At 58.8% G+C, this 23,457-nt stretch overlaps 2 protein-coding genes across 22 annotated transcripts; both read right to left on the reverse strand.

Moving 5' to 3' along the window:
- Positions 1 to 171: 171 nt before the first annotated feature.
- Positions 172 to 16,949, reverse strand: KASH5 (KASH domain containing 5). Of its 18 annotated transcripts, none has more exons than XM_056796731.1 (20): positions 16,834 to 16,949; positions 15,633 to 15,759; positions 9,449 to 9,553; positions 8,957 to 9,143; positions 8,653 to 8,705; positions 8,164 to 8,221; positions 7,641 to 7,802; positions 7,313 to 7,430; positions 6,905 to 6,955; positions 5,682 to 5,759; positions 5,232 to 5,288; positions 4,923 to 4,982; positions 4,545 to 4,609; positions 4,376 to 4,463; positions 3,885 to 4,004; positions 3,633 to 3,691; positions 3,086 to 3,146; positions 1,692 to 1,756; positions 1,393 to 1,524; positions 172 to 366 (listed from the first exon to the last, which is right to left on the reverse strand). In XM_056796731.1, exons 2-20 carry the CDS (start codon positions 15,697 to 15,699, stop codon positions 213 to 215), a joined length of 1,740 nt encoding a protein of 579 aa, XP_056652709.1. In that variant the 5' UTR covers positions 15,700 to 15,759; positions 16,834 to 16,949; the 3' UTR covers positions 172 to 212. The 18 variants fall into 18 exon arrangements, 16 of the variants coding, with proteins under 16 accessions (XP_056652709.1, XP_056652706.1, XP_056652705.1 ...); XM_056796728.1 differs by lacking the exon at positions 16,834 to 16,949 and adding an exon at positions 16,575 to 16,622 and having other exon boundaries at positions 8,164 to 8,215; XM_056796727.1 differs by lacking the exon at positions 16,834 to 16,949 and adding an exon at positions 16,575 to 16,622 and having other exon boundaries at positions 1,393 to 1,521.
- A 1,832-nt stretch (positions 16,950 to 18,781) lies between these two features.
- On the reverse strand, positions 18,782 to 21,326 carry DKKL1 (dickkopf like acrosomal protein 1). Of its 4 annotated transcripts, none has more exons than XM_056796747.1 (5): positions 21,178 to 21,326; positions 20,511 to 20,730; positions 19,929 to 20,066; positions 19,643 to 19,735; positions 18,782 to 19,179 (listed from the first exon to the last, which is right to left on the reverse strand). In XM_056796747.1, the coding sequence occupies exons 2-5, from the start codon at positions 20,715 to 20,717 to the stop codon at positions 18,892 to 18,894; spliced, it is 726 nt and encodes a 241-aa protein (XP_056652725.1). In that variant the 5' UTR covers positions 20,718 to 20,730; positions 21,178 to 21,326; the 3' UTR covers positions 18,782 to 18,891. The 4 variants fall into 4 exon arrangements, with proteins under 4 accessions (XP_056652725.1, XP_056652723.1, XP_056652726.1 ...); XM_056796745.1 differs by lacking the exon at positions 21,178 to 21,326 and adding an exon at positions 20,827 to 21,071; XM_056796748.1 differs by lacking the exon at positions 21,178 to 21,326 and adding an exon at positions 20,822 to 20,910.
- Between the last annotated feature and the right edge of the window lie 2,131 nt (positions 21,327 to 23,457).

Genomic DNA, 23,457 nt, shown 5'->3' on the forward strand with positions numbered 1-23,457 from the left:
GGTACACAAAATGGCGGCTCCCACAGTACCCCTCCGGGGAGACCTTGGTGGGCACCCAAGCTCAGTCCCTCCCCAGTATTGGGGAGCATGCTGGAATGGGGGGACTGGAAGGGCGACAGGCTCCTTATCGACTTCCCGGTGCAGCCCCCGAAGAACAACAAAGGCCCCAGGGACATGGAGGGCGTTTATTAGATCAGGAGGGTGCTGGGGCTTCACACCGGTGGGGGCCGGAAGTAGTGCAGCTGGAGGTGGGGCCAGGCCAGTGGCCCGGAGGAGACCAGGACCAGGACGGACAGCAGCAGCAGTAGCACGAGCACAAGCAGGAGGCCCAGGATGGGCAGCTGGCTCATGGGGAGGCTAGGGATCCTGGAAGAAGCAGATGTAGCTAGAGGAAACAGCGTGTGTGGAGGGGTGGGGGGCATGCTTTGCCATGGTCTCCTATGGTCGTCTGTAGTCCCCTGTGGTTCCTCATGGCCCCCCATGGTCCCCTATCCCTCCATGGCCCTCCATGGCCCCCCATGGCCCTCCATGATTCCCCATGGCCCTCCATGGTCCCCTATCCCTCCATGGCCCTCCATGGCCCCCCATGGCCCTCCACGATTCCCCATGGCCCCCAATGGTCTCCCATGGCCCTCTGTGGTCCCCCATGGTCCTTTGTGGTTCCTCATTGCCCTCCATGGTCCCCTATCCTTCCATGGCCCTCCATGATTCCCCATGGCCCTCCATGGTTCCCCATGGCCCCCAATGGTCTCCCATGGCCCTCTGTGGTCCCCCATGGTCCTTTGTGGTTCCTCATTGCCCTCCATGGTCCCCTATCCTTCCATGGCCCTCCATGATTCCCCATGGCCCTCCATGGTTCCCCATGGCCCTCCATGGTCCCCTATCCTTCCATGGCCCTCCATGATTCCCCATGGCCCTCCATGGCCCCCCATGGCCCTCCATTATTCCCCATGGCCTTCCATGGTCCCCTATGGTTCCCCATGGCCCTCCACGATTCCCCATGGCCCCCAATGGTCTCCCATGGCCCTCTGTGGTCCCCCATGGTCCTTTGTGGTTCCTCATTGCCCTCCATGGTCCCCTATCCTTCCATGGCCCTCCATGATTCCCCATGGCCCTCCATGGCCCCCCATGGCCCTCCATGGTTCCCCATGGCCCCCAATGGTCTCTCATGGCCCTCTGTGGTCCCCCATGGTCCTTTGTGGTTCCTCATTGCCCTCCATGGTCCCCTATCCCTCCATGGCCTTCCATGGTCCCCTATGGGTCCCCATGGCCCTCCATGATTTCCCATGTGCCCCCATGGTTCCCCATGGCCTTCCATGGCTCCCCTCATAGCCCTCCATGACACCCTCTGGTCCTCTATCGCCCCCCATCCTCCATGGCTGGGCAGCTTACCTAGGTGTCGGGGCAGCCACAGGAGTGGGGTATAGTTCCCAGCTGGTTCTCCGCTGCCGCCGACGCCCAGCTGAAGGCAGTTGGCCCACAAGAGGCTCTATGGCTTGAAGGAGGGCCACATCGCTGGGGCTGCTGGGAGGAAAGGAGGCCCTCAGCCCTTAGAGGATGCGGGGTCTGAAGCTAGAAAGGAGTCTTAGAACTCATCTGGGCCAGCCCTCTCCTTTACAGATGGGCAAAGCAAGCTTTGGCCAAGCCACCCAGATGCCAAGGGGCAGGCTGCATCAGCCTGGCTTCCTCACCTCCTGGCATCGGGACATGGTCTGTCTCCAAACTGTGGGCCCTCCAGTGTGCCGAGGCATCCAGCCTGAGGAAGCAAAGAGGCTGACCTGAGGGGCAGCTTCTGGAGGGACAGCACCCCGGAGTCCTCTAGATTGGGGCCCGGCAGCCCCAAAGTAACCAGGGCTCTCTCCACCAGGCCCCGGCTGAGGGACACCCCCCCACACGTCCAGCACCCTGGGTCACTGTCGACTCTCCTCTCCCCCTGCAAACCCATCCAGAGCGAGCAGGCACGCTGCCCGCTACACCACACCACCTGCCCGGGCTTTCAGAATGCTCTGTGTGCCTAGATGTGCTCCTCCTTTGCTCAGAGCCCTGTGCCACTGAGCCCAGTCCAAGCCCTGCTGCCAGGCATTAAGTGGCGCTCCCTCTGCCACCTCTCCAGAGCTGGAGGCCCCAGCGGACACAGCAGGCTCTAGCACTTGGGCTCTCCACTCTCTGCCATGTCCTGTGCCCTCCCTCCTCGCTTTCCTCTTCACTTGCTGAAGGCCTTCCTATCAAGAGGCTCTGGGTGGCTCAGTAGAGAGCCAGGCCTGGGGCTAGAAGGTCCTGGGTTCAAATGTGGCCCCAGACACTCCCTAGCTGTGACCCTGGGCAAGTCCCTTGATCCCACTGCCTAGCCCTTCCCCATTGGCACCGACACCTGGCATCTGGAAAGATTGAAGAGAAGGCTTTGGGATGATCCAGAGCACTGCCCTCATTTTGCAGAGGCCACAGCTGGGGAGCCAGGCAGAGCCATAGGCCTGGGGCTTCGGGTCTGTCTCCTGCCCATCCATCCCCACTCGGACCAGAGTTAGCTTCGGGGGTCCTGCTCCTCTACCCCCGGGAGCTTCCCAGAGCCGGGCTCGGCCCATCTGAACTCTGCCTCTCCCTGGCAGCCTCTGGACTCTGCATGCGGCCCAGCCATGCCCACTGTCTAGAACCCAAGAGCCTCGGGGCACAGCCCTGCCAGGCATCCACACTGGCCTTGGTGGATCTTTTCATTTAACCTCATTTTGCTCACAAAGAGCCAGGCTCTGGAGGAAGCCGCCTGCCCAGTATGACTCAGGACAGGAAGAGGCAGAATGCAAACTCCCAACTTCCCCTGGGGCCATCCGGTCTGTGTGGCCAGAGGTCTGGGGACCAGCAACTCTCACAGCAACTCTGTGTGTGTCAGCTGGTGTGGAGTGGGGGGGGGGCTCCCCTGGGCCCAGACCTGCCTCCCACAGACCCCTGCCCGCCCCCTGCCACGACAGCGGGGCTCATTAGAGGCCTGGAGGCCTTATTATCCAGTCCTGAGCGCACAGCACAGCCATTTCCCTTCAGAAGTGTGCGAGTGTGTGTGTGTGGAAGAGAAGGCGGGGCTGGGGCTCTCTACCGTGTCTGGGGGCCTCATTCCCTTCTGGCTGGCTCTCTGGTGGTCCCGCTCTCCCAGTAACCTGTGGAAAGGACCCAGGGTCACCCCAGCCTAACGGAAAGGCCTTCTCCCTGGGGCCCCCAAGCCTCATCTCCCTCCTTGCCAGCAAAGCCCAGCCATCCCCAGGGCTGTTGCCATGCCTCTTTGCTTCCTGTGGGCCCCCAGACCCTTGGGCAGGCAGCTCAGCATTGCAGGCCTTGCCCCACTGAATGCGGGGGGAGGATCGCCACTGGGGACCCCTACGTGGCCTCCTCGTGGCTGCTCCCAGACAAGTCCAATTAGCGGCTCTGGCAGCAGCCTCATTAGAACAGCACAGGAAGGAACTGAGCCAGAGAGGGAGCACGAGGGGGAGGGAGTCAGAGCTGATGTGGGGCTTGGCCGGACTGGGGCACAGGAAGTGGGTCCCCGAACTGGGGGTGGGGGCAGGCCGGGGCGGGTCTCCAGCAGCCAGAGGGATTGTGCCAGCTGGGCCACGAGGCAGGGAGCCCCTTCCCCTCGAACTCCTCACCAGGGATTTTCCTCTTCCAAGCTGCCGAGCAATTCACTGGACTTCTCCTGGCCGGTTATCTGGGAAGGGAGTGGGGTGGACTGTCAGAGGCCCCTCCCCCCCACAGCCCTTCTGAATTCTGCTCTGGCCTGCCCGAGGAGGCTCCGCGGCGCCCCGGCCTGGGCCGCCTAAAGGCCAGCGCTTCCGGCACAGAAGTCTTGCCTCCCCCTCCCAGGCTCGGGCCGCCCCCAGAAGCCAGCACTGGGCACTCACCATGTCCTCGGCCGGGGCTTTGCCCAGGGGCACCCCGGCTCCCCCCATTCCATCCAGGGGCTCTCCCCATGGCTGAGCGCCGCACAGGGGGTTGAGGAGGCCTGGCCCCATGTCCTGTCTCTGCGAGAACAAGGGAAATGGTCAGGGCCGGCAGGGGTGGCAGGCGGGGCGCCGGGGGACCACTGCCAGGAGGCACGTGTGGCCTGGGTTGAGCTGGGGAAGGCCCAAGAGAAGGGGGCAGACTGAGGGCTGGGCAGATGGGAAGAGGACGGGGCCGCGTGATGGGGGCAGAGGCCCCAGCCTGGGGAAGGAGGTGCAGGGCGGCAGCGGCTGCCCTCCCGGAGCCCCGTCTGCTGCTGGGGGTCTTCGCCGGTCAGGAGTTGACTCAATTCCTCCACCCCAGGCCGCGCTGGGCGCTGGGCCCGGGCCAGCCTTCAGACAAAGCCCGTGGCTGGCCAGGGCAAGGTGGGGGAGCTGCGGGACAGGCTCACCTGCTGAATGGCCTCGATCTCCAAGCACAGGGACTGGGGGTGTAGCTTCATCCATCCACCTGCGATTCCTTGGGTCCCGTCCTGAAACCTGGCCAGATCACGGGGACGTCCTTTCCATCTCCCTCTGGCGCACCAGCCTACCCGGCCCCCGGGGAACTCCCGCACTCACCCCTCGGGACCCTCTCGGCTCTGACTCAGCTGCTCCTCCAGGTGGGAGATTTTCTGCTTCAGCTCCTAGGGTGGAGGGAGTACAAGGCCCTTCTCCAGGTGCCCAGCTCTCCTCCTCCTCCTCCCTCCCTCCCAGCTCCATGAGCGGGGCCTGATTCCGGGCCCAGAGCCCGGCCCGAGCGCTGCAGTAGGAGGGTCTGATGACCAGAGACCAAGACTAAAGAGAAGCAGACTGGCCGAAGGGGCCGCCACAGTCCGCTCTCCCCTGGCCGCAAGGAGCTCCGGGCCCAGCTGGCCCCCAGCCTGGGATCCCCTCTGGGGCCTCCCTCCTGGACACCCCCAGGGCCGAGGGGAGGCGAGTGGGGGCTCCGGGCCTCACCTGGATGGTGGCCCTATACTCCTCCAAGGCCTCAGTCAGATTCTCTGTCCGATTGGTCCGCTGGCAAACAGAAGCAGACCAACAGTCACTGGAGGGGAGTGTCGGGGAAGGCGCCAGGGCCAGGGGCCCTGGGTGCTCTGGGTGCCCGAGTGGATGGGTGGGGCTCCTCGGCCTCTGTCCACGCTGCCTGAGCCCAGGGACGGCCCCTGTCCTCTAGTCCTCCGACCTCAGGGGCACGTGAGCGGGAGGAGGAGGGGAGGGCGGCCCACCTGGCATGCTGACCCCCCCTTCCTTCCCCGCCCCACTCACCTCAGAGAGGATAGTGTCTCGGTGGCAAATGAGGCTCTCATACTCACACAGCTGACGCTGCAGGGAGGGAGAGGGGCCAGTCCATCTGTTCATGCCTGCTTTGACCTGGAGCTCCCAGGAAGTCAGCTCGTCCTTCCCCCCACCTGCCATGCCCCCGCCCTCTAGCAGTCTGCCTCTGAACCTTCCCTTCCTGGAGACTGTGCCCCCGCCCGCCATCCCGTCGGGGCCTGGAGAGAGCAGCCTGGAGCCGTGCGGCAGGAGTTTGGCGTCGGAGCCGGCTCCGAGCCCCAGCTGTGCCCCGAGCAGCTGGGTGGCCTGGCTCTGTTTACCATCTCTAAGAGGAGGGCCTGCCGGTCCATCACTGCCACACGGGCCCGTCTAAAGGCACCCATCTCTCCTAGGCCACATCTCCTGTCCTGAGGCAGGGCCCTGGGGATCCTGGGGGAGTACCCTCAAGGCCTCCTTCTCCATGGCTAGCTCCTCACTCCGCTTCTTCACACCATCCCTCTCCGCCAACAACTTCCCATTCTGGCAGGACACAGAGAAAAAAGAGCAGGCTAGAGGCTGGCGGGTCCAGCTGCCAGGCTCCATGAGCGAGCGCAGAAAAGGGAAGCAGCCTTTCTCCTAGCGGTGCCCCGGCCTCCCCTGCCCCCATCCCGAGCGTGGGCCCGGGCCTGGCTCCCGTCCAGCTCCCCTGCCTTTGGCTGAAGGACAAGCGGCCAGGTAGCTGAGTCGCCACAGGATGGGGGGCGCCGTGGACCCCCGCGGAAGCACCCTCCCGGGTCACTGTGGGAGCATCTCCATGGAGGCCCCCGATCGCATCAACAGCCGCTGGTGGCTGCCGGGGGCACGGCCAGCCTGTCCTCCCGCGCTGACAAGGTGCTCTCGGGCGGGCCCCCGGGGAGCCAGAGGTGGGTGGTGCCTGGGCCCTACCAACACAGAGCAGGCTCTTCTACTACTCCAGGCCCACCTGGCCTGGCAGCTTCACTGGGGCTCTGGGCTAGCTCCAAGAGTGGCCGGTCTAAGGCTAAGATGGCATCCTCGGCTTTATTTAATGGCAACTCAGCAGGCTCTGCTTCTCACGCTCTGGGGAGCTGCGCCCCGACCTGTCAGGACTCAGTTTCCCCACTGGCACAATGGCGGGATTGGCCCAGAATGCTGACGCGCCCCTTGCGGCCTTGGCCACAAGCTTCCCTGTCTTGAGCCTTGGCTTTGACTGCTCCAAAGGGGCTTTTTGATCTCTTAGTCCCTTCCAGACCTAATTCTGGGGCCTGATGACCTCAGGGACGCGGAGATCCTGGCCCTGGCATGGCCCCTGGGTTGGAGCCAACCTTGACCTGGAAGGCTGGCAGCATCCCCACCCCCGTCCCGGCCAGTTCCTGGACGCCCATCGGCCACCTGGGCTGACAAAGCCGGGGCTGTGTTAGGGCTCCCAAAGGCTAACAGTTCGTTTCCAGTGTGAGCACTCACACCTAATATCCCCAGAACCCTGGGGCCTCGGTTTCCTGTTCTGCTGGCTGTCTGGACTTTCCAAAGGGAAGGAGAGAACGTAATCGTGCTGGCTACATGTCAAAGGGCGTCCCCAGTTCGTAGCTGCCCCCTTTCCCCTGAGGAGCCCGTTGTGGGTCCCTTTTAGCTCCTGCCCAAAGCCCTCTCTCACCCCCCAGGCCTACCTCTTCCTGCAGGGTCTCCACTTCAGCTACCAGCTGTTGCTGCTCTTTTTCCTGCCCAGGAATCAGAGGGAAAAGCCAAGCCCATCACTGGGGGCTCTGGGGGCCTGGCCCTCCCCCCTCCTCTTCCCTCCGGAGCAAGGCTGAAGGGGCACTGGTGGAACTCGCACTCAGAGCTGGGCCAGTCTTGGAGCAGCTGAAGGGATGGCAGTGGCACAGGGCCTCTGACCGCCCAGAGGAATGGCTTCCATGCTTTCCCATTGTAGACTTGATCCCAGGGTCTCCCCTCTTCCTTTCCCCCCTTATCTGCTGCCTCAGAAGGGTCTCTGGGGCTTGGGAGAGGCCCCGAGGCCCCATGCTAGCACTGGGGGGAGGCCGGAGGAAGGCCTTTCTGCGGGGCCCTCAGCTCACCGTCTGCCGGGCCTGGGCCACGAGGCTTCGATTCTTCTCCTCCAGACTCTTGGCCAAACTCTTCATATCTTCTAGTTCCTCATCCACAGCCTTGGCAAACTGCAAAGCCTGCTGGGAACTGAACAAGGGGAGAGGAGGAGGATTCAAATGGGTGCTGACACAGGGGCACCTGGGGGGAAAGCTGGGGTAGGGAGGAGAGCCTGGCTCCGGACGGAGGCCCCTAAGGCCCTGGGAGTCATCCAGGGCAGGCGGGGAGGCAAGGGGCCAGGGTCTGCAAGGGGAAGTGTAGGTGGGAGAAGCAGGGGCAAGGCCAAGGTGGAGGAGAGACCTGCGGAGCTGCTTCCGCAGGGAGGCCAGCTCCTCCCCAAGCCGGGCAGCCCCCTCATCGGCGGTCTCCACACTTCTCTGGAGCTTGGCATTCTCCCCCGCCAGCCTCCGATTGCTGAGCTCCAGCTCTTCCAGGCTGCTGAGCAGTTCTGCTGTGGCCAGCCTGCAGGAGAAAGGAGGGACAGCTTGGCCACCAGGCCCGGGCCCTGCCTTCCTCTTCCTGGGCCTCGTCTGAGAGTGGGCTTGGCATGCCCCGGGCTCGGGCTCCATCCTGGTGCAGGAGGCCTCAGCCTCCACTTGTCTCCGCTGCCCCCTACCCCACGGAGGTCTTCCCCAAGAGCCGAGGGGCCGAGGACTTGTGGCCCGGGCTTACCTGGCGCGCATGCAAGTGCACACCCACGGGGCCTCTCCCTGGACCTCCTTTTTGTCCCTTTCTTTCTATCAGCTAGCGGAGTGCCCGGGGCACAGGAGATGCCTAGTGCATGCGTGTGGTCGGACCGGTGGCTCCCGGGAGGCCTACTTACAGCTCAGGCTCCGTTTCCTCATCTCCATAGCTCTCGGGTTGGGCAGAGGCTCCTAAGTCAACATGGACACACAGACCCCCCAGAGACCGTGAGCCTGGCGCAGGCACTGCTCTGTGAGACCCCCAAGATCCTGCACCCCCTGCATTGGGACGGATCGAGACCCTTCCCTCGGAGGGAAGGGGGTCCCACCGAGTCTTCGCCTTTAGGGCCAGAACGAGCACTGGGAGTAACTGAGGCCCAGAGAGGGCAAGGGACTTTCCCTGGACCAATGCTGCCCACTCTCCTGAGCTGCGGATTAAGGCCCAGGGAGGGGGGGCGGGGAGGAGCGAGCCTGGGGAAGGCCCACAAGGGCCAGGGTGCGGCAGAGCCCTTGACCCGGGCTCTCAGTCAGGCTGCGGTAAGGGGGAGGGCCTTCCTGGCTCCCTGGGAAGTCCCCCCCGCCGTCTGACCCTGCACTTGCCTGCTGCAGGCTATAAATAGAGTCCTCACCAGATGGCGGAAGGCTGGGTTCCCCGGCTGCCTCGTCCTCCAGCTCTAATCCCCTGCATCAAAGAGAGGAAGCTCAGAAATGCTGCAGGCCCGGCCCTCCTGGGCTAGCAGCAGCAGGAAAGCCTAGGCCGGAGGAGGACACCCAGCAGGATGGCCAGGGAGGCCAGATGGCGAGGGAGCGCCCGGGGCCAGCTGGGAAAGATGAAGGGAGCCTAGGAGAGGCAGCGAGGATGGGTGGATGGGGACGGGGCCCCCTTCTCACGGGCCCTCAGGGGAGAGAACGGGGATGGGAGGTGGCACCCACGGCCCCAGTTGGCAGGTGGCGATCCAGCCCTGCATGATGCGGAAGAAGGTGGCTCGGTCCACGGTGGCGGTGGGGCCCTTCCCATGGGGATCCAGGGCCTGGCCCAAGCTGCACAGGTCACTGTCCTGGGGACCCCGTCCTGTCACTGCTTCCAGGTAGGCCAGAACCTGGCTCACAGCTACCACACCTAGAGGTGGCAGGCAGGGTCTGGGCTCAGCTCAGGCTTGGCCCTCACCCTGGTCTCCCCAGGCCCCTGCCGGGGTCCTCTGGCCCAGGTCTAAGGATATCCAGGGCATCTTCGTCCCCAGGGTGCCCTATCCTTCTCTCCCCTTCCAGGGCTCCCCAGTCTGAGCCATCCCCTGCCCGCTATTCCCCCAGCCTGGTCAGTCAAGCACTTTCTCCGCCCCTTACACGCGTTCCATGTTCTAGCCTCGTTCCCACAAGGCTCTCTGTCCAGGCCGCCCTCACTCCCATGATCCCCCAGCCTGGTACCTTTCTTCTCCGAGTCACAAGCTTCAAAAGTAGAACTGAGCACCTGCTCCTCCAGGCTAAGTGTGGTTCCGAGCCCCCACTCCTCAGGCTGATCCCAAAGCACCACTACGGGCAGAAGAGACATGGGAAGGGCAAAGACAGGGAGAACTTCATGAGGCCTCAGGCCCCAGCCCCTGGCTCGCGCGCCCCTCCTTCCTTCTCCAGGAGATCTCCCTCCTCTAGCATCCTCCCTTGCACGGTCTCCAGGCTCTTCCTGCCTGCTGGCTGCTTCCCTACAGCCTAAAGACCTGCGCTGCCTTGACCCTTTCACCCCTGATCCCTGCCTCCTTCCACTCCCAGAGATAGCCACGCCACCTCCTCGCCTCTCTCTTCAAAGTTCTCAGAGTGCATCGCCCCCTCTCCATGCTTGTTCCCTCCACCAAGGTTTCTGACTCCCTGGTCCCTGTCTGACTGCTCCTCCTGCTCTGGATCCTTTCCTAGACTCCCCTTCTCCCCATGGCCATCCCCCAGGGCTGAGAACTCTCCTCAGCTCTCGTTGGACATCCCCCATTGGCATCTGAATGTGTCCCCCAAACGCTCTCCTCTTCCAAACTGCCCTGTTACAGCCAAGGGCAACCCTCTCGCCCCAGCGACCTAAGCTGGAAAACGAAGTATCTTGGACTCGCCCCAGCGCGATCCAGTCTGTCCACTGAACCGTCACCTTCCCTCCTCGGCCGCCCCTGGGGAAGCCCTCTTCGCCTCCTCACTACAGGCAATCCTGCCCTCAAGGCCCGAACTGACCTCCCTACAACCAAGGAACCCACCGGGTTCTCCGCCGGCCACCCCAGGGCGCCCCCATCCCCTCCTGGGTCAAAAACAAACCCTGTGCTGGTACTGCAGGTCCTTCCCGACCCACCAGAGGGCGGGCCAGTGACCAGGCCACGACGTTCTGCACACTAGACCCTCCGCCTGCTTCTTTGGCTCTCCGCCGTGCCCCGACTGTGTCTTCCCTGGTTTCTCAAGGCCCAGCTCGATCCCCAGCATCTAGGAGAAGCCTTCCCTGACGCCCCTTAGGTCTAGTGAGGTCTCCCCAATCAGCCTGTGAACTCCTGGAAAGCAGGGCCCACTTGACTCTTTTCTGCGATCCCCAGAACTGAGCACAAGCCTGGCAAGAGCAGACGCTGGATACATGCTTGTCGGCGAGCCCCGAGATCAGACCAAGCTATTCCCCAGGCACAAACACCTCGTTTTTCTGAAAATGGGGGCCAGCGGAGGGCAGGAAGGATGGGCAAGGGATGAATGCTATCCCCCAAGAAAGGGCAGGGGGGCTCTCTTGCTTGCTTGCAAGATCTCTGCTGGGAAGTCAGCAGGGAGGCGGGCAGTTCAGGAGCCCAGAATGCTGGGAGGAGCGGAGAGTGGCAAGAACAATCCAGTAACTGTCGGGAAGAGCGCATTGATCCTGGGCGGGATTGTCTCCGGCTGTCTGACCCAGAGCTCTCCGTGTCCTGTCCAGCTGTGTTCACTCTATCCCACCCTCAGTGAAGGGCGTCAGACGGGTCCCTGGACAGAGCCAAGGTCTCTCCTGGTGTGGGAGTCATCTCTTCCCTCCCTAGCCATCTGCGCCAGGGCTTTCCCTTTGGGCGGCGAGCTTTGCCACGTGCTGGGTCCATCTCTGCCCTCCGCTGCTAAGCGCCGGGGCGGTTGGACCTCTTTTCTTTGCCACTTCTAGCTCCGATCATTTCCCATCTTCAGAGGTCCTCCTTTTGAGCCTCTCAGGGCCTGTATTTCTGTTTTTCCCCGGTTTCTTTCTCTTCCACAGCACACACTTTTCAATCTTTGCCTCTCACGTCTGTTTTTCCCCACACATCTGCCTGTCTCTGGGCATCTTTGGAAGCACAGACTATTAGAAGTGGGTTGGCTCAGAGCTCGCTGAATCCAACCTAGTAGGGGCAAGACCTGCTTGATCCTGGGCGGGATTGTCTCCGGCTGTCATTTTTGCCTTTGTACCCCTTGGGCCTAAACAACATCTGGGACACTGTAGGAGCTCAAGAGCCCCTCCAATTTCTCTAAATAAACGGAACCTATACCTTTAAAAAAACCTTCCGGCATAACCAAAAGCCTTTGATGGGAGAATTTAATGAGGGGGGACCCCACCGCTCCCAGAGGCAGCCCCTTCCATATTTGGATAGCTTTGATTGCTGGGAAATGTCCCCTAAGATTCAGCCCACGCAGGCTTCTCTGTAGCTTCCACTTACTGTTCCTAGTTCTGCCTTCTGGGGCCATGCAGAACAAGTCTAATGAATCTGCTAAACACTTACGCCAGCATGGCTATTTGTGCCCTGTAAGCATGCCCTCTCTTGGACAAGCTAAGCATTTCACCAAACAGGCCTCCCTTGGCCTATCAGTGGTGTTCCTGCAACGCTGTGCTTGGAACTGGTACTGTATGTATCCTATGATCTCAATTCACGCCTCTCCTCGAGTTCAAATTTGAACTCAGACGCTTATTAGCTGTGTGACCCCGGACAAGTCACTTTACCCTGTTTGCCTCAGGTGCCTCATTTGTAAAATGACTGTGACAAGGAAATGGTAAACCCTCCCATAACTATCAAAAAACCCCAAAATGGGGTAAAAAAGAAGCAGACACAACCATAAAATGAGTTTGCTAAACCCTCAGATATTCTGCAGGTAGGTCACTCCTCCACTCAACAAATTCCAATGGCTCCTTATTGCCTTTAGGATCAAATATCGCAGGGTCCCAGAATCTGAGAGTCGGAAGAGCCCTCTGAGGCCAAGTTGTCCATCTAAACTTTGTGCTTTGCTTCCTAAGCCCTTCCCAATCCAGTTTCAACTTCCGATCCCCATTATGGATTAGTTCCCTTTCTTGCTGTCCTCATATACAAGAAAGTATCTATTCTCAATGCCTTAGAATTGGCTAGAACTCTGCATTTTCTTCCTTTCTATCTCATGAGGCCCCATTTCCTGCAAAACTCAGCTTACATCGTACCTTCTACATGAAGCTTTTCCAGATCATTCCTCATCTGCTAATGTATTTGTATATATTCATATATGTCCATGTCGTCTCCCCTCTTAGACTGTAAGTTCCTTGAGGACAGTGACTTTTTCTTTGTATCCAAACATAGCAGGTACTGAACAAATGCTTGTTTTGAGTTGATTTTCATCCACTGTTTGCTGCCCTTCCAAGCTGTATGTTGTTTGCAAATTAGATCATATGTCGTTTATGCCTTCAGCCAAGTCACAAATAGAAATAGCACAAATTCCTAGGGCAGCATTGGGGAAGGATTGGCACCTGTCAGGGGCCAGCACCAGGGAGCTGCTCTGTTCCCCTCTTCCCAGCCCCCCAGGACATTTTTTGCAGCCCCACTCCTCTGTCCGGTGGCCCCAAGTGAGCATTTCTTCCCTCTACTCTCTTGGGTAATGTGGGGAGGCCCACAAGCAACTTGAAATTGCAGTTTGGGCAGGAGAACTCAAAAACCTTCACCAACACTGTCCTAGGGTCCTCCACTGAAGACCTCTTTCCAGGCGAATCCAGGAAAACTCATTATCATCCTTCTGGTGTGGTCATACAGCCTGTTCTGCAAACACTTGTGTCACCTAGCCCTCATCTCTTCATCTAATCAATTCAACGTGGGAGACCCGTCAAATCTTGCCCAAATCTTGGTAAACATCACCATCACATTTCTCAGATCTTTACATAAAATAACCCTTTCACTCGAGGAAGTGAGGATATGCCGGGTATGACGTCTGGAGGAAGCCGCCAGGCCCATCAACACCATTTCCTCTTTGGGATGTTTATTAACAACCCTTGAATAAGACAATGGAATTCTGACTCAAGTTAAAGTCAATCTTCTGGCCTATAGTCTATACACTTCCATTTTCTCCTCTTTGTTGAAAATTGGGATTATCAGTTCTTTCTCCAGTTCTCTTCCCATCTTCTGTTCTCCACGACGTTTCACAGATCACTGTTCCCAGAATTGACATTTACTGTACAGCTTATGATTCTTTCAGTGTTCTAAGATATTGTTCATCTGGGCCCAGTGACTTGGAGCTCATCAAAGGCTCTCAACTCATCTTGGATTTCTACTCCATTAGCCAATTACACTCTCCTTTCCGATTCAAGATCATTCTCTTCGATGGGACAAATGGAATTTAAGAAAGAATTGTGTATTTTAAAGCATTTTTCATGTATCATCATCAGTCTCTTCGCAACCAGCCATGACAGGATTATTCCTTCCTGGGTCCCCCTCTTTCCCCCCTCTAGACAGAACCCATCTCCACTGTCTTCAGCATTTATTGCCTGTCTCAGCTCAATCTGAACTTTAATACTACAGATTCTCAGAGGATTGTGTAACGCTTTTATATTCAATCCTAGTTATCTGCTCTTGCTTCTATCTTCTACCAATTACCATTATCTTTAGGAAACCTAAATAGGTTGCCATTTCCTTTAAAAATCCACACCTAGTTGCCCGATTCTCTCTTTTCTTCTTGTCCGAATCAATTTCCTTTGTATCGTCAGAATTTCATTTTTAGGAGCCTAACCCTCCTTCCTGGGCCAACTAGAGAGGTTTATGCAATGAGACGTTCTCTATCCTTTGCCTGAACATTATTTTTTTAAACCCTTACTGTCTTAGTTACAACTCTAAGACAGAAGGACAAGGGCTAGGCAAACGGAGTTAAGTGACTTGTTCAGGGTCACACAACTAGGAAGTGTCTGAGGCCACATTTGAATCCAGGTCCTCCTGGCTCTCAACCTGGTGCTCTATCCACTACGCCACCTGGCTGCCTCTTGTCTGAACAATTTTCAATCTGCTCTCTACAAATCTAGAGCTTTAGACTAGGCCGGGCTTTCTTCTCTGCTATTACAAAGATGGAATGGTGACTTCCCCTCTCCCCTCCCCCAAATTGCCATCTTTCCTGCCCTGGACAACACTTCCCCTGTTGCAGCAAACCCTCTGACGTTATGGGCCTCTCACACATGCTTGGTTTTGGCCTGAGCACTTGACAGGCAGAGGCCCAGGCAAAGACATCCCTGAGCCCCTCTTCCCTCCTCCTGGCTTCTTGGAGGACCTGGAAGGATGGCCGGTGTCAGCTCCGTCTCAGTCTGCCCTCTGTAGGCACAGGGCAGCTCTCTCTCCATGTGAGGAAACTGAGGCCAGGCATTCTTAAGCCTTCCGTGGTCAGACCTGGCGGCTGGGCCTGTATCTATGGGGAAGCTTTCTGGGTCATTTTGACAAGCCTCCCTTTGGCCGTCAGTGCCGCACGCCCCTTGGTTGGCCCTGTGGCCGCCTCACCAGCAGCACGATCGCTGTTGCCGAAGCCCCTGGGCCTCCTGCTTCCAAGCCTGTGCCCCAGCAGGCTTCCTGAAAGGTCGTGGCTAAGGAGTCGGGACCTCTCAGCCCATGCCGGCAGTTGGGCGTCACTCACTCTGACTGTGCCCAGAGCCTGGAGCCTCATCACATCCCTGGGCAGCATCTGGGCCTGACAAGATCCTCTGCCTTGGCTCCAGCCCCAAACCTGTCCCCTAAAGACTTCCTCCTCAGACTCTTTAGAGGTCACGTCTTACTTTACACACCAGGAAACTGAGGCCCAGAAGAGGTAACTTGCTTGCCTAAGAGTAAAAATCTTTCATTTTGCTGAGAAGGAAAGTGGGGTTCAGCTAAAAAACAGTCACACAGTTCAAAGGTGGCAGAGCCAGGATTCCAGGCCTTGGACCCCTAAGCTGGGGCTTTCTTTTGGCTCATCTCACGCCTTGGGGCCCATGGGCACAAGAGCTGAGTGATCCAGGAATTGCTCTCTTCCCAGACCTCACCATTCCTACCTCCAGACTTTTGCCTCATCTGTGCCTGGCTCCCTTTCAGGCTGCATGGGTGCCCCTTCCTCCCTCCGGGGGCCTTTCTGCATTCTCTAGAATTACCTTGGTTTTGCTGCCCTGGCCCTCCTTGCTTCTTCCCCCCAGAAGGGTCCTTTTGGGGGACTGCATGGTGGGCTGCTTCCTTCTCTCTCTCTTTCCACCCCAGCACTCCCCTCCCTCAGGCCCCACAGAGCAGAACCAGCAGCCTCCCATCACCAGTTGAGACAAGCCTCTTCCTTTTCTGGGGCCTTGTTCTGAGGCTGAGCCCCAGGGCTCTGGGGCCCCATCATGGACCCCTGCCCACCCTACCCTGGGAGGGCGCCGAGAGTTACCCACTTTCTGGTGCCAGGCTGGTAGGTCTGGGGCCTTGGGGGTCAGCCTCCTGTGTCTGCATGCTCTCCATGGCCCCCCAGGAGAGGAGGGGAACTGCCAGGCCCAGGGTCAGAGGACAGCCTCGGTTTCCCTGCAGAGCAGAGGCCAGCCCTGAGCCCAGGCCCACACCCAGCCAGCACCCCATCTTCCATCTTAATTATGGCCTGCCTGCCTTAATTAAGGCCTGATGGAGCCTGTTCTCCCTGGTCGGCCAGGGGCCTCCGGGCCTGGGCTGGGCCCCCGGGCCTGGGCTGGGCCCCCCTCTCCCACCCTGTCTGGGGATGGGCAGAGGTGCTGCTGCTGCTGCAAGGCCCTGGGGACTCCTTCCCCACCCCCACCCCACCCGGACTCCTTCTCCAGGGGCTGGGAGGGGGCAGCACCTTCTTCCTGAGGTCTCCTGGCCGGGCTGGGGGCTACCCCTAGGAGTCCCTGGGCTCTCTGCCCCGTTTGGGCCCGTTTCCCACAAGGCCTGACAATTGGGGCGGCTGTCTGACCAGATCTGGGGCCGGACAGGATGGGGGGCCTCAGCAACGCCTTTTGGGGCCCTTTACCACAGGGCTGGAGGCCTTTCTGGGGCTCAGGAGCCTGGGGGAGGATTCGAGGCCCTTCGTCACAGGGCGTGGGGTCCCCTCTCTCACAGGCCGCCAGTCCCCTCTGGCCCCGCCAGTCTTGGGGTCCCTGGGGGGCTCCACCCCTCACCCTGCCGCCCAGCTGGGGCTGCAACAACTAGCGGGAAGCTGGGGTCGAGACAGAGCATGGGAGGGGAAAGCGGGGACCTTTTCCCGCCAGAATCAGCAGACCTGGGGCGTCGAAGGAGGCGGCCGCGTGTGCGCATGCGCCCCTGGTCTACCTGCCCTCCCCCTCCCCAGGGCGCCCCCTCGAGGCAGGGCGCAGGCGCAGGCACACCAGAGCACAGCGACCGTTGCCCAGTGTGCGCATGCGTGGTGGCCCTGCTTACGGCTGCGCAAAGACCCTCCTCTTTCTCTGCTCCAGTCCTGGAGAAGAGAGGGGAAAGAAGTGGCTGAGGCCCTATGGGACCACCGTCTTCCCCTCCCCAAACAAGGGTCTTCATCTTGCTTGGTTCTAAGCCTTTCCAGGAATTCTCTAGAAAGTGGCAGGAAATGGAAGAGGAGACTTGGCTGCCCCAGGGCAGGAAGAGACTTACGGGCTCTCACCCACCCAGTGTGCCACGATCCAGCACCGTTCGAGCGCTGCCCATGTCCGTGAATAGAAGAAGCCCCCCCTCCCCCAGGGTCCCCCTCCTCTTACCACCGCCAGCCCCCAGGGCCATTGACAATGTAACAATGCCCCAAGGGCCCCCGTGCCCCCCTTCACAAACAGCTCCACACCTCCCGGTGCGGCTCTGATTTCCGGGGCGCCCTTGGAGGAAAGCTTTCCAAGGCTCCTACGACAACTGGCCCTGCCCTCCTTTGGGGGCTCCCCAACCAGGGGCAAGTCCCTAGAAACACGGAGCAGCCGGCTCTTTCCTCCGCTTCTGCTTGCACTGGCCATCTGAAATTTGGGGAAGGAAGCCGGCAGTATGGGGGGGACCCGGAACCCCCGGGGCCAGCCTCCCAGAGCATCCAAAGGTCTAAGCAGCACATTGAAGGGGTGGTGGGCTCGCCGCAGGGCAAGCTTTCTCCCCGAGATTCCCCGCTGGGCCTCGTAGATCAGAGGCTTATCGGACTGGATCAAAACTAGGACGAGGGTGGGAAGGCTGGGAAGACCCCCTTCGGAGCTCACGTGTTTTCATCCTGGAATCCATGTATTTAGCCAGTATGGGCTAAATGAAAGGGGGCGGGGGGGGGGCGCGGTGCGGAGGAGCAGAACTCTAGGGTCATGTGTCAAGAAATGTATGAGTGTTATAGGAATATCCCCACGTACTGCGCCACTTGGCGCTAGGAGAGGCTGCGAAGGCGAGCGGACTAGGAACTTTCTGCACCCCCATCGTTGGGCGTTGTTGAAGCGAGCTTTGAGCACCACCTAGTGGTTGGGCCAGCTATGGCACCCCGAGTGGCTCAAACCGCACCCTGAACTGCCTGTTGGGGAACTCCCAACCGATCGGGTGAAGGGGCAAATGTGCTTCCCAGGGCCTGGAAACTGGCGAGCCTCTGAAGGTGACAGCGAGAGGTTAGGCCTAGGGTGGGCCAGAGGAGAGACTGCAGATAACTCCCACTTCTAAAGTGTTGTAAGATGTGCAAAGCCCATTCTGCAGTTCCCTTGTGAGACAAGCAATATATACCCCCAACTAGGGGAGCATCCACGCTGTGTGCCCCCGGGGAGAGAGAAGCATCCGTCTGGAGGCAAATGGTCTCACCTTTGGGCACTTTCCGACCCGGCCTGACATCTAGTCCAGTGAATTCGCCAGCAGACCCAGGTGCTCCAAAGAACGGGGCCTTGGATGCTGGGGAGGGGGGCGCCTTGGCTGGCTTTTATCTGGCCCTCCTTAGGTAGGCTTCTTACAAAGCCTGCTTTGTCAAGGAGAGGCTTTCTAACCACTGCACTGCAGATGGGAGAGGTGGCAGCGGGGCCTCGCGAACTGAACTACAAGGCAACAGATGGTAATGTCGAGCCCAGAAGAGTGGGACAGCATCCTTGGAGGACATGGGAGCTGAGAGTGGCCCTGGCTGCAAGGGCTCCCGAGGTATGCGCCCTTTCCCCTACAGTCCCTCATTCCCTTCATGGGCTCCGTCTGTTTGCCTTCACCAGTAGTGGGACAGTGGCTCCTACCTGCAGTTTCATCAGTATTTTATTTGGAAGCCAAAAGGAACATGTCAGGAGGGAGGCAGATGAGCTGTGGATGTCGTGACTTACAGAGCAGCTCTACTTTTCTGGAGAGCGGAAGGAGTTTCATAAAACCTACAGCTGGTTTTGGGGCATCTGGCTAGTGCAAGACTCTCGTCTCATTTTATCAGTGGGGAAACGGACTCAGAAACAACTTGCTCACGGCTTTGGAGGTGAGAGCTCACCCAAGTTTCTGGATTCCAATCCAGGAACTCGCTTTTTCCTCTGCTTCAGGCCATGGCGGTGCAAGAGGAGAGAAGAGAGGGGAGAGGAAAGAGACAGGGCCTCGGCGTCACAGAGCCTGGCTGGAGAGGACAGCCTTGATGCTGTTTTCATTGAAGATAGAACTTTATTTATTTCCAATGGTCTGATATGCAGGCATTCATACCTATCTCCCCTACTACTGCCTTCAGCCTGCCACTTTGCCAAACCCCAGGGCCTAGAGCTTCCTGGGGGGTTTTAGGAGGTAGAAAAAATGGGCCCTTCGGGGGTGGAAGCGGAAGGGGGCTTCCTCGTGGGCTCCCTCCCGAAGCCCATCCCGGATAGCTTGAAGCCGATGACGCTTCTCACTGAGCCAGCCGCTCCCAGGCTGGCTCTCAACCTGGCCCATCCGATGGGGCAACTTGATAATCCAGAAAGACACTCTGGGCTGGGTTTCAGCACGGAAGCTGCTCAGTCCACTGCTGGGGAGAGCCTGGGGTAGTTCATTTTCCTCATCCTCAGGTGCCTAGAATCACAGAACCCCAACGTCTCTGAGCTGAAAGGGATTTCTCCACCCAAACGGGAATCCCCCAAGACATCATCTCTTGAAAAGTGGACCCTGAGAGCCTTTGCTTGAATACTGCTGTGGCCAGCTCCGAGGTCCTCCGCCCTATGTCTGCCACCAACGGAGGCCGTGCATTCAGAGTTGTAGCAAGGTCTGGCCTCCCTCCGTCCTTCCACAGGAAGAGGGCTCTTCCCTCTTTCCCTTCACTCCCTCCCTGTTTCATTCCATTCCCCCACTCCCACCCGATGGCCAGGGAGCCTGAGGCACGGACAAAAGGAGGGCAGGCAGCTCTCTTGGTCCTGTCCCTAGTGCTAGAGGACAAAGTGCCTCATTTTCCTCCTCCTCCTTCCTTGGAAGCTCCAAGGGACTTCCTGAGCATCCTTCCCAACACGGACATTTACTGGGCAGTAAGAGCATCTCTGACCTTCCAGTTATCCTCGGAGTTCCCTTCCGAAGGCCCAATTGCAGCTACTACCTTTTCTGAAATCATCACATCTCCGGTCTGATTGTCAGTCACCTGTGTGTGTATATGTATGGGGTGGGGGGGCGAAAGCGGATTCTCTCCTTACCAACCGTATCTGCCCGGCCCCACATGGTGTTCGCAGCTGCCATGACGGTCTTTGGAGTGGACCGAGGTTGGTGGAAGAGGGACTAGGCCGGAGGCGCGGCCAGGGCAGGGCAGGGCGGTGGAGGAGGGCAGGGGGACTGACCTTGTCTATCTGGTGGTGACTGTACACAGTGCTGTTACCCAAGTGGCCTTGTTTCTGGTCCTCTTTGTGGTAATTGGAGGGGAGGCTTCGTAGGTCCAAGGAAGGTGTCAACGTGTCCATGCCTCGAAGCAGATCCTCCTGGGGGCGCCCCAGCCAAGAGGAAGGGAAGTGTGAAGTGGGGAGAGCCCAGAAAGGAACATGGGCCAACGGGTCGGGCCAGCCCTTGTCAGGAGTTTCCCTCTCCCTCCAAAGCTCCAGCTTTCCCCCATGGATCCTGCCAGGCCTCCATCTTCCCCTTCTTCTCCGTCCTCCTGTCTTGGTTGGCCGCCTTTGTACCTCCTCCCTCACCCTTGTCTTCCTGCCCTTTACCAGGTCCTTGTACCCTCTCCTCCCTGGCCGAGTCTCCCTGTCCGTTCCTTCTGCATCCCCAGCCCTCGGGCCCCTGCCTGCTGGGAACCGCCTTCTCCCCCCCTCCCCCCCTCCCCCGTCACCGCCGGAGGAAGCATTGCCGCCCCCCCCCCCCCCCCCCCCCCCCCCCGCCTCCCGGCGTCCTCCGCGTCCCCCAGCCTTTCTTCCGCTCACCCGAAAGAGGAGGCGGTTGAGGCTACGGAAAAGACTGTGGATGCCCAGCAGCCCCATGGGGCCCAACTCCGGACCCTCAGAAGTGTCGGGCCCCCCGACGGAGTGGCTGTGCCCGCGGGCATGCTCGAGGATAGAGACGGGTGCAGCTTGGTCCTCGGGGGTAGCGGCCAGGAGCAGGAGCAGCATCAGCAGGGGCTGGGGCCACATGGCGGGGCGGGGCCTTGGAGGGGACGGAGAGGGGCGGAGGTCAGAAGCCCTGCCCCAGGCCCGGCCTAGAGCCCGCCCTCCTCCCGCAGCCGCCGAGCTCGGACCTCACCTGTGCGACACCCCACAGACCCTGGCTGCCGACCGGGAGAATCCACCCCCACTCCACGCACAACCGCCCGGTCCCGTGCCCCGCCACGCCCCCTCCGCTGTGGACCCCCCTCCCCCAGAGGATCCTGAGCGCCTCGAGGCTGTCACCCGACTAGAGCAGAGCAGGCTGGGAAATGGGGTCCGGAATCCAACATCCGGGCCCTCAAGTACCCAGGGGCTCTGCGTCCCCATAGTCCCGCTGCCCCCGTCCCGCCACCTTCCGGGGCAGCATGTGGAGCAGTCTGCGCCGCCCTTTCGGGAACCTCGGTGCCCCTTCCCCTGGCCCTGCCTTCGGACCCTTTCCTTGCCTCACCCCGTTCTCAGGGACCCCGTCGGCTTGCACCCCTGTCGATCTGGGACCCGGCCTGAGCGTGCAGTCCCCAACGACTGCTGACTTTGTGCCCAGAGGGCACAGGGAATGAGCCCTGCCACGCCCCAGCTGAGGTCACAAGGGTGCAGCTGGAGTCGTCACAGAGGCGCCAGGAGCACCCCTCCCCCCTCCCAACGGGGCCACCTCCCCTAGGTCTGGTCATTCCCCTCCACCCTGGGCTCGCTCGCCATTCTTTCTGGGTCCTCCAATGATCTCGCCTTTAACTATCAGCCTAAACCAGCTAGACAGACATTCGCCATCCTAATCTCTGCCCCATCCCGACTGGATGACCCTGAGCAAGTCATTTTAGTTCTCAGGGCTCTAGGGGAGACTAGAAGGTGCAGGGAAGGTCCTGACCAGCCCTAGAAGGAGTCTTCTCACCTGGACGGTCCTGCACCAATAAAATCTCAGGTCCAGGTCTGAGCCCTGTTTGTGTACACAGTAGGCACTAAATAAATGCTTGCGCAGGGTGGGCAGGGTCTGAATTCCCTGAGGGAGAGCTAGTGCTGCATCCTTTATTCTTTCCCAGAATCCCCAAGTGAATCATAGTTGAAGTTAAATCTTCTTTACAATAAACCTGACACCCATCATCTAGCCTGGGCTTGTAGACCCCTCAGCAATGAGCAACTCACTCTTTCCCAAGGGAGCCCATACCTCTGAGCTCCCTCTCCCACATCTACAAGCCCTTTTAGTGGGACATGGGGCAGGCTGCTCCTGGGCCTGGGAAAGGGGCAGTGGAGTCAGGCCATACGAATGGGGGAGCATGTTATGATCCTGGCCCAGGTTTATTATCAGTCAGTCAATCTACATCTAACAAGTGTCTGCTATGTGCCAGGCATCTTGGTAGGACACCGAGGTTAAAAAGAAAGGCAAATGTCCATTGCTGCCCTTGAGAAGCTCACAGTCTAACAGGGAGACAGCATGGAAAGAACTAAATAGAAACAAGATGTGTACAAAGCAAACTGGGGGGATTTGACAGAGGGGCTGCACTAACAGAGGGGAAGCAGGAAAGGCTTTGTGTAGAAGGTAAGACTTTAGCTGGGACTTGAAGGAAGCTGAGGAAGCCAGGAAGACTGTCACTGTGCTGCCCTCTACCCCCTTCCCAATGACTTGTCTTATTTATTTTGTGCTGATTCCTGTCTATGACTCCCTGTCTTGTCATCAGGTTTCTGATCCCATTGACTATCTTCAGAGTCACCTAATACTGTCCAACATCCACCGAGAATGCTGTGGTTAGGAAGGCTCTCCCTGAAAAAGAGACTATGGCAGTTTCATGCTGTTTCCTAGCCTCTTACTGTGTCTCCTCTATACTATAGTCCTCAGCTGAGGCAACATCTTCAGAGCAGCTATACCAGTGATGGTGAACCTACAGAACAGGTGCCAAAGACGGCATGCAAAGCACTCTCTGTGGGCACCTCTCACCCCTCAGAGTTTGTTACTGGAAAGGCAGAGTAGTGTGATATTGAAATCTCTAAGTACCAAGTATCTCTATTGCTATTGATCAGGAAATAGCTAAATCCTATCTTCTAAAGAATGGTCTGAATAGGGGTGAGTAGTTTTGAAATTCACAGTAGAAAGGAAAGAAAGAGAGGAAATGGCCAACCCTTCCAATATCTCTGCCAAGAAAACCTCAGATGGAGGCGTGGAAAGTTGGACGCGACTAAAAAGTGACTGAACAACACCTTAGAGGTTGTCACTGGGCTGTTGTGAAGATTGAATGAGGTAATATTTGTAAAGCCCTTAGCACAGTACCTGGCACATCACAGGTACCATCTAAATGTTAGCTATTATTAACTGTACAAACAAGATCTATACAGTATAACTTGGAGGAAAGGCGCTAACATTAAGGGGGAGCAGGATTCTGCAAAAGGCTTTTGGTGTTATATTCAACACTTTAAAAAATCCTTAGTAACAACTTTAAGACAAAAGGGCAAGGGCTGAGCAAATGGGGTTAAATGATTTGCCCAGGGTCATATGCCTGGGAAATGTCTGAGGCCCAATTCGAACCCAGGTCCATCCATTGTGTCAACTATAGCTACTCCACTTTTCATGTGTTACCTAGAGATCACACTGGCAGAATCAATCACCTCCCAGGGCTGGGTTCAAATACCCACAACAAAGTGGCATATTTGGTTTGTTGTCAGGTGGTGTCCGATGCCCAAAGCTCATTCTAATCCAGTTCATTATAAACTGAGCATGGCTGGATTTACCTTTTCTTTGAAG

Source organism: Monodelphis domestica, chromosome 4, assembly GCF_027887165.1.
Source record: "Monodelphis domestica isolate mMonDom1 chromosome 4, mMonDom1.pri, whole genome shotgun sequence".
NCBI lineage: Eukaryota > Metazoa > Chordata > Mammalia > Didelphimorphia > Didelphidae > Monodelphis > Monodelphis domestica.

Excerpts from the sequence above, each read along its gene's own strand:
- DKKL1 (XM_056796745.1), bottom strand. The coding sequence starts at position 21,056 with ATGGGGACGCAGAGCCCCTGGGTACTTGAGGGCCCGGATGTTGGATTC. Across the intron at positions 20,731-20,826 it reads GTCTGTGGGGTGTCGCACAG|GCCCCGCCCCGCCATGTGGC; the intron begins GTGAGGTCCGAG and ends GTCCCCTCCAAG. Across the intron at positions 19,736-19,928 it reads GTCACCACCAGATAGACAAG|GTGACTGACAATCAGACCGG; the intron begins GTCAGTCCCCCT and ends ATACACACACAG.
- KASH5 (XM_056796725.1), bottom strand. The coding sequence starts at position 16,607 with ATGCGCACACTGGGCAACGGTCGCTGTGCTCTG. Across the intron at positions 5,760-6,904 it reads TGGAGACCCTGCAGGAAGAG|AATGGGAAGTTGTTGGCGGA; the intron begins GTAGGCCTGGGG and ends GTGTCCTGCCAG. Across the intron at positions 4,983-5,231 it reads GAGACACTATCCTCTCTGAG|CGGACCAATCGGACAGAGAA; the intron begins GTGAGTGGGGCG and ends TCTGTTTGCCAG.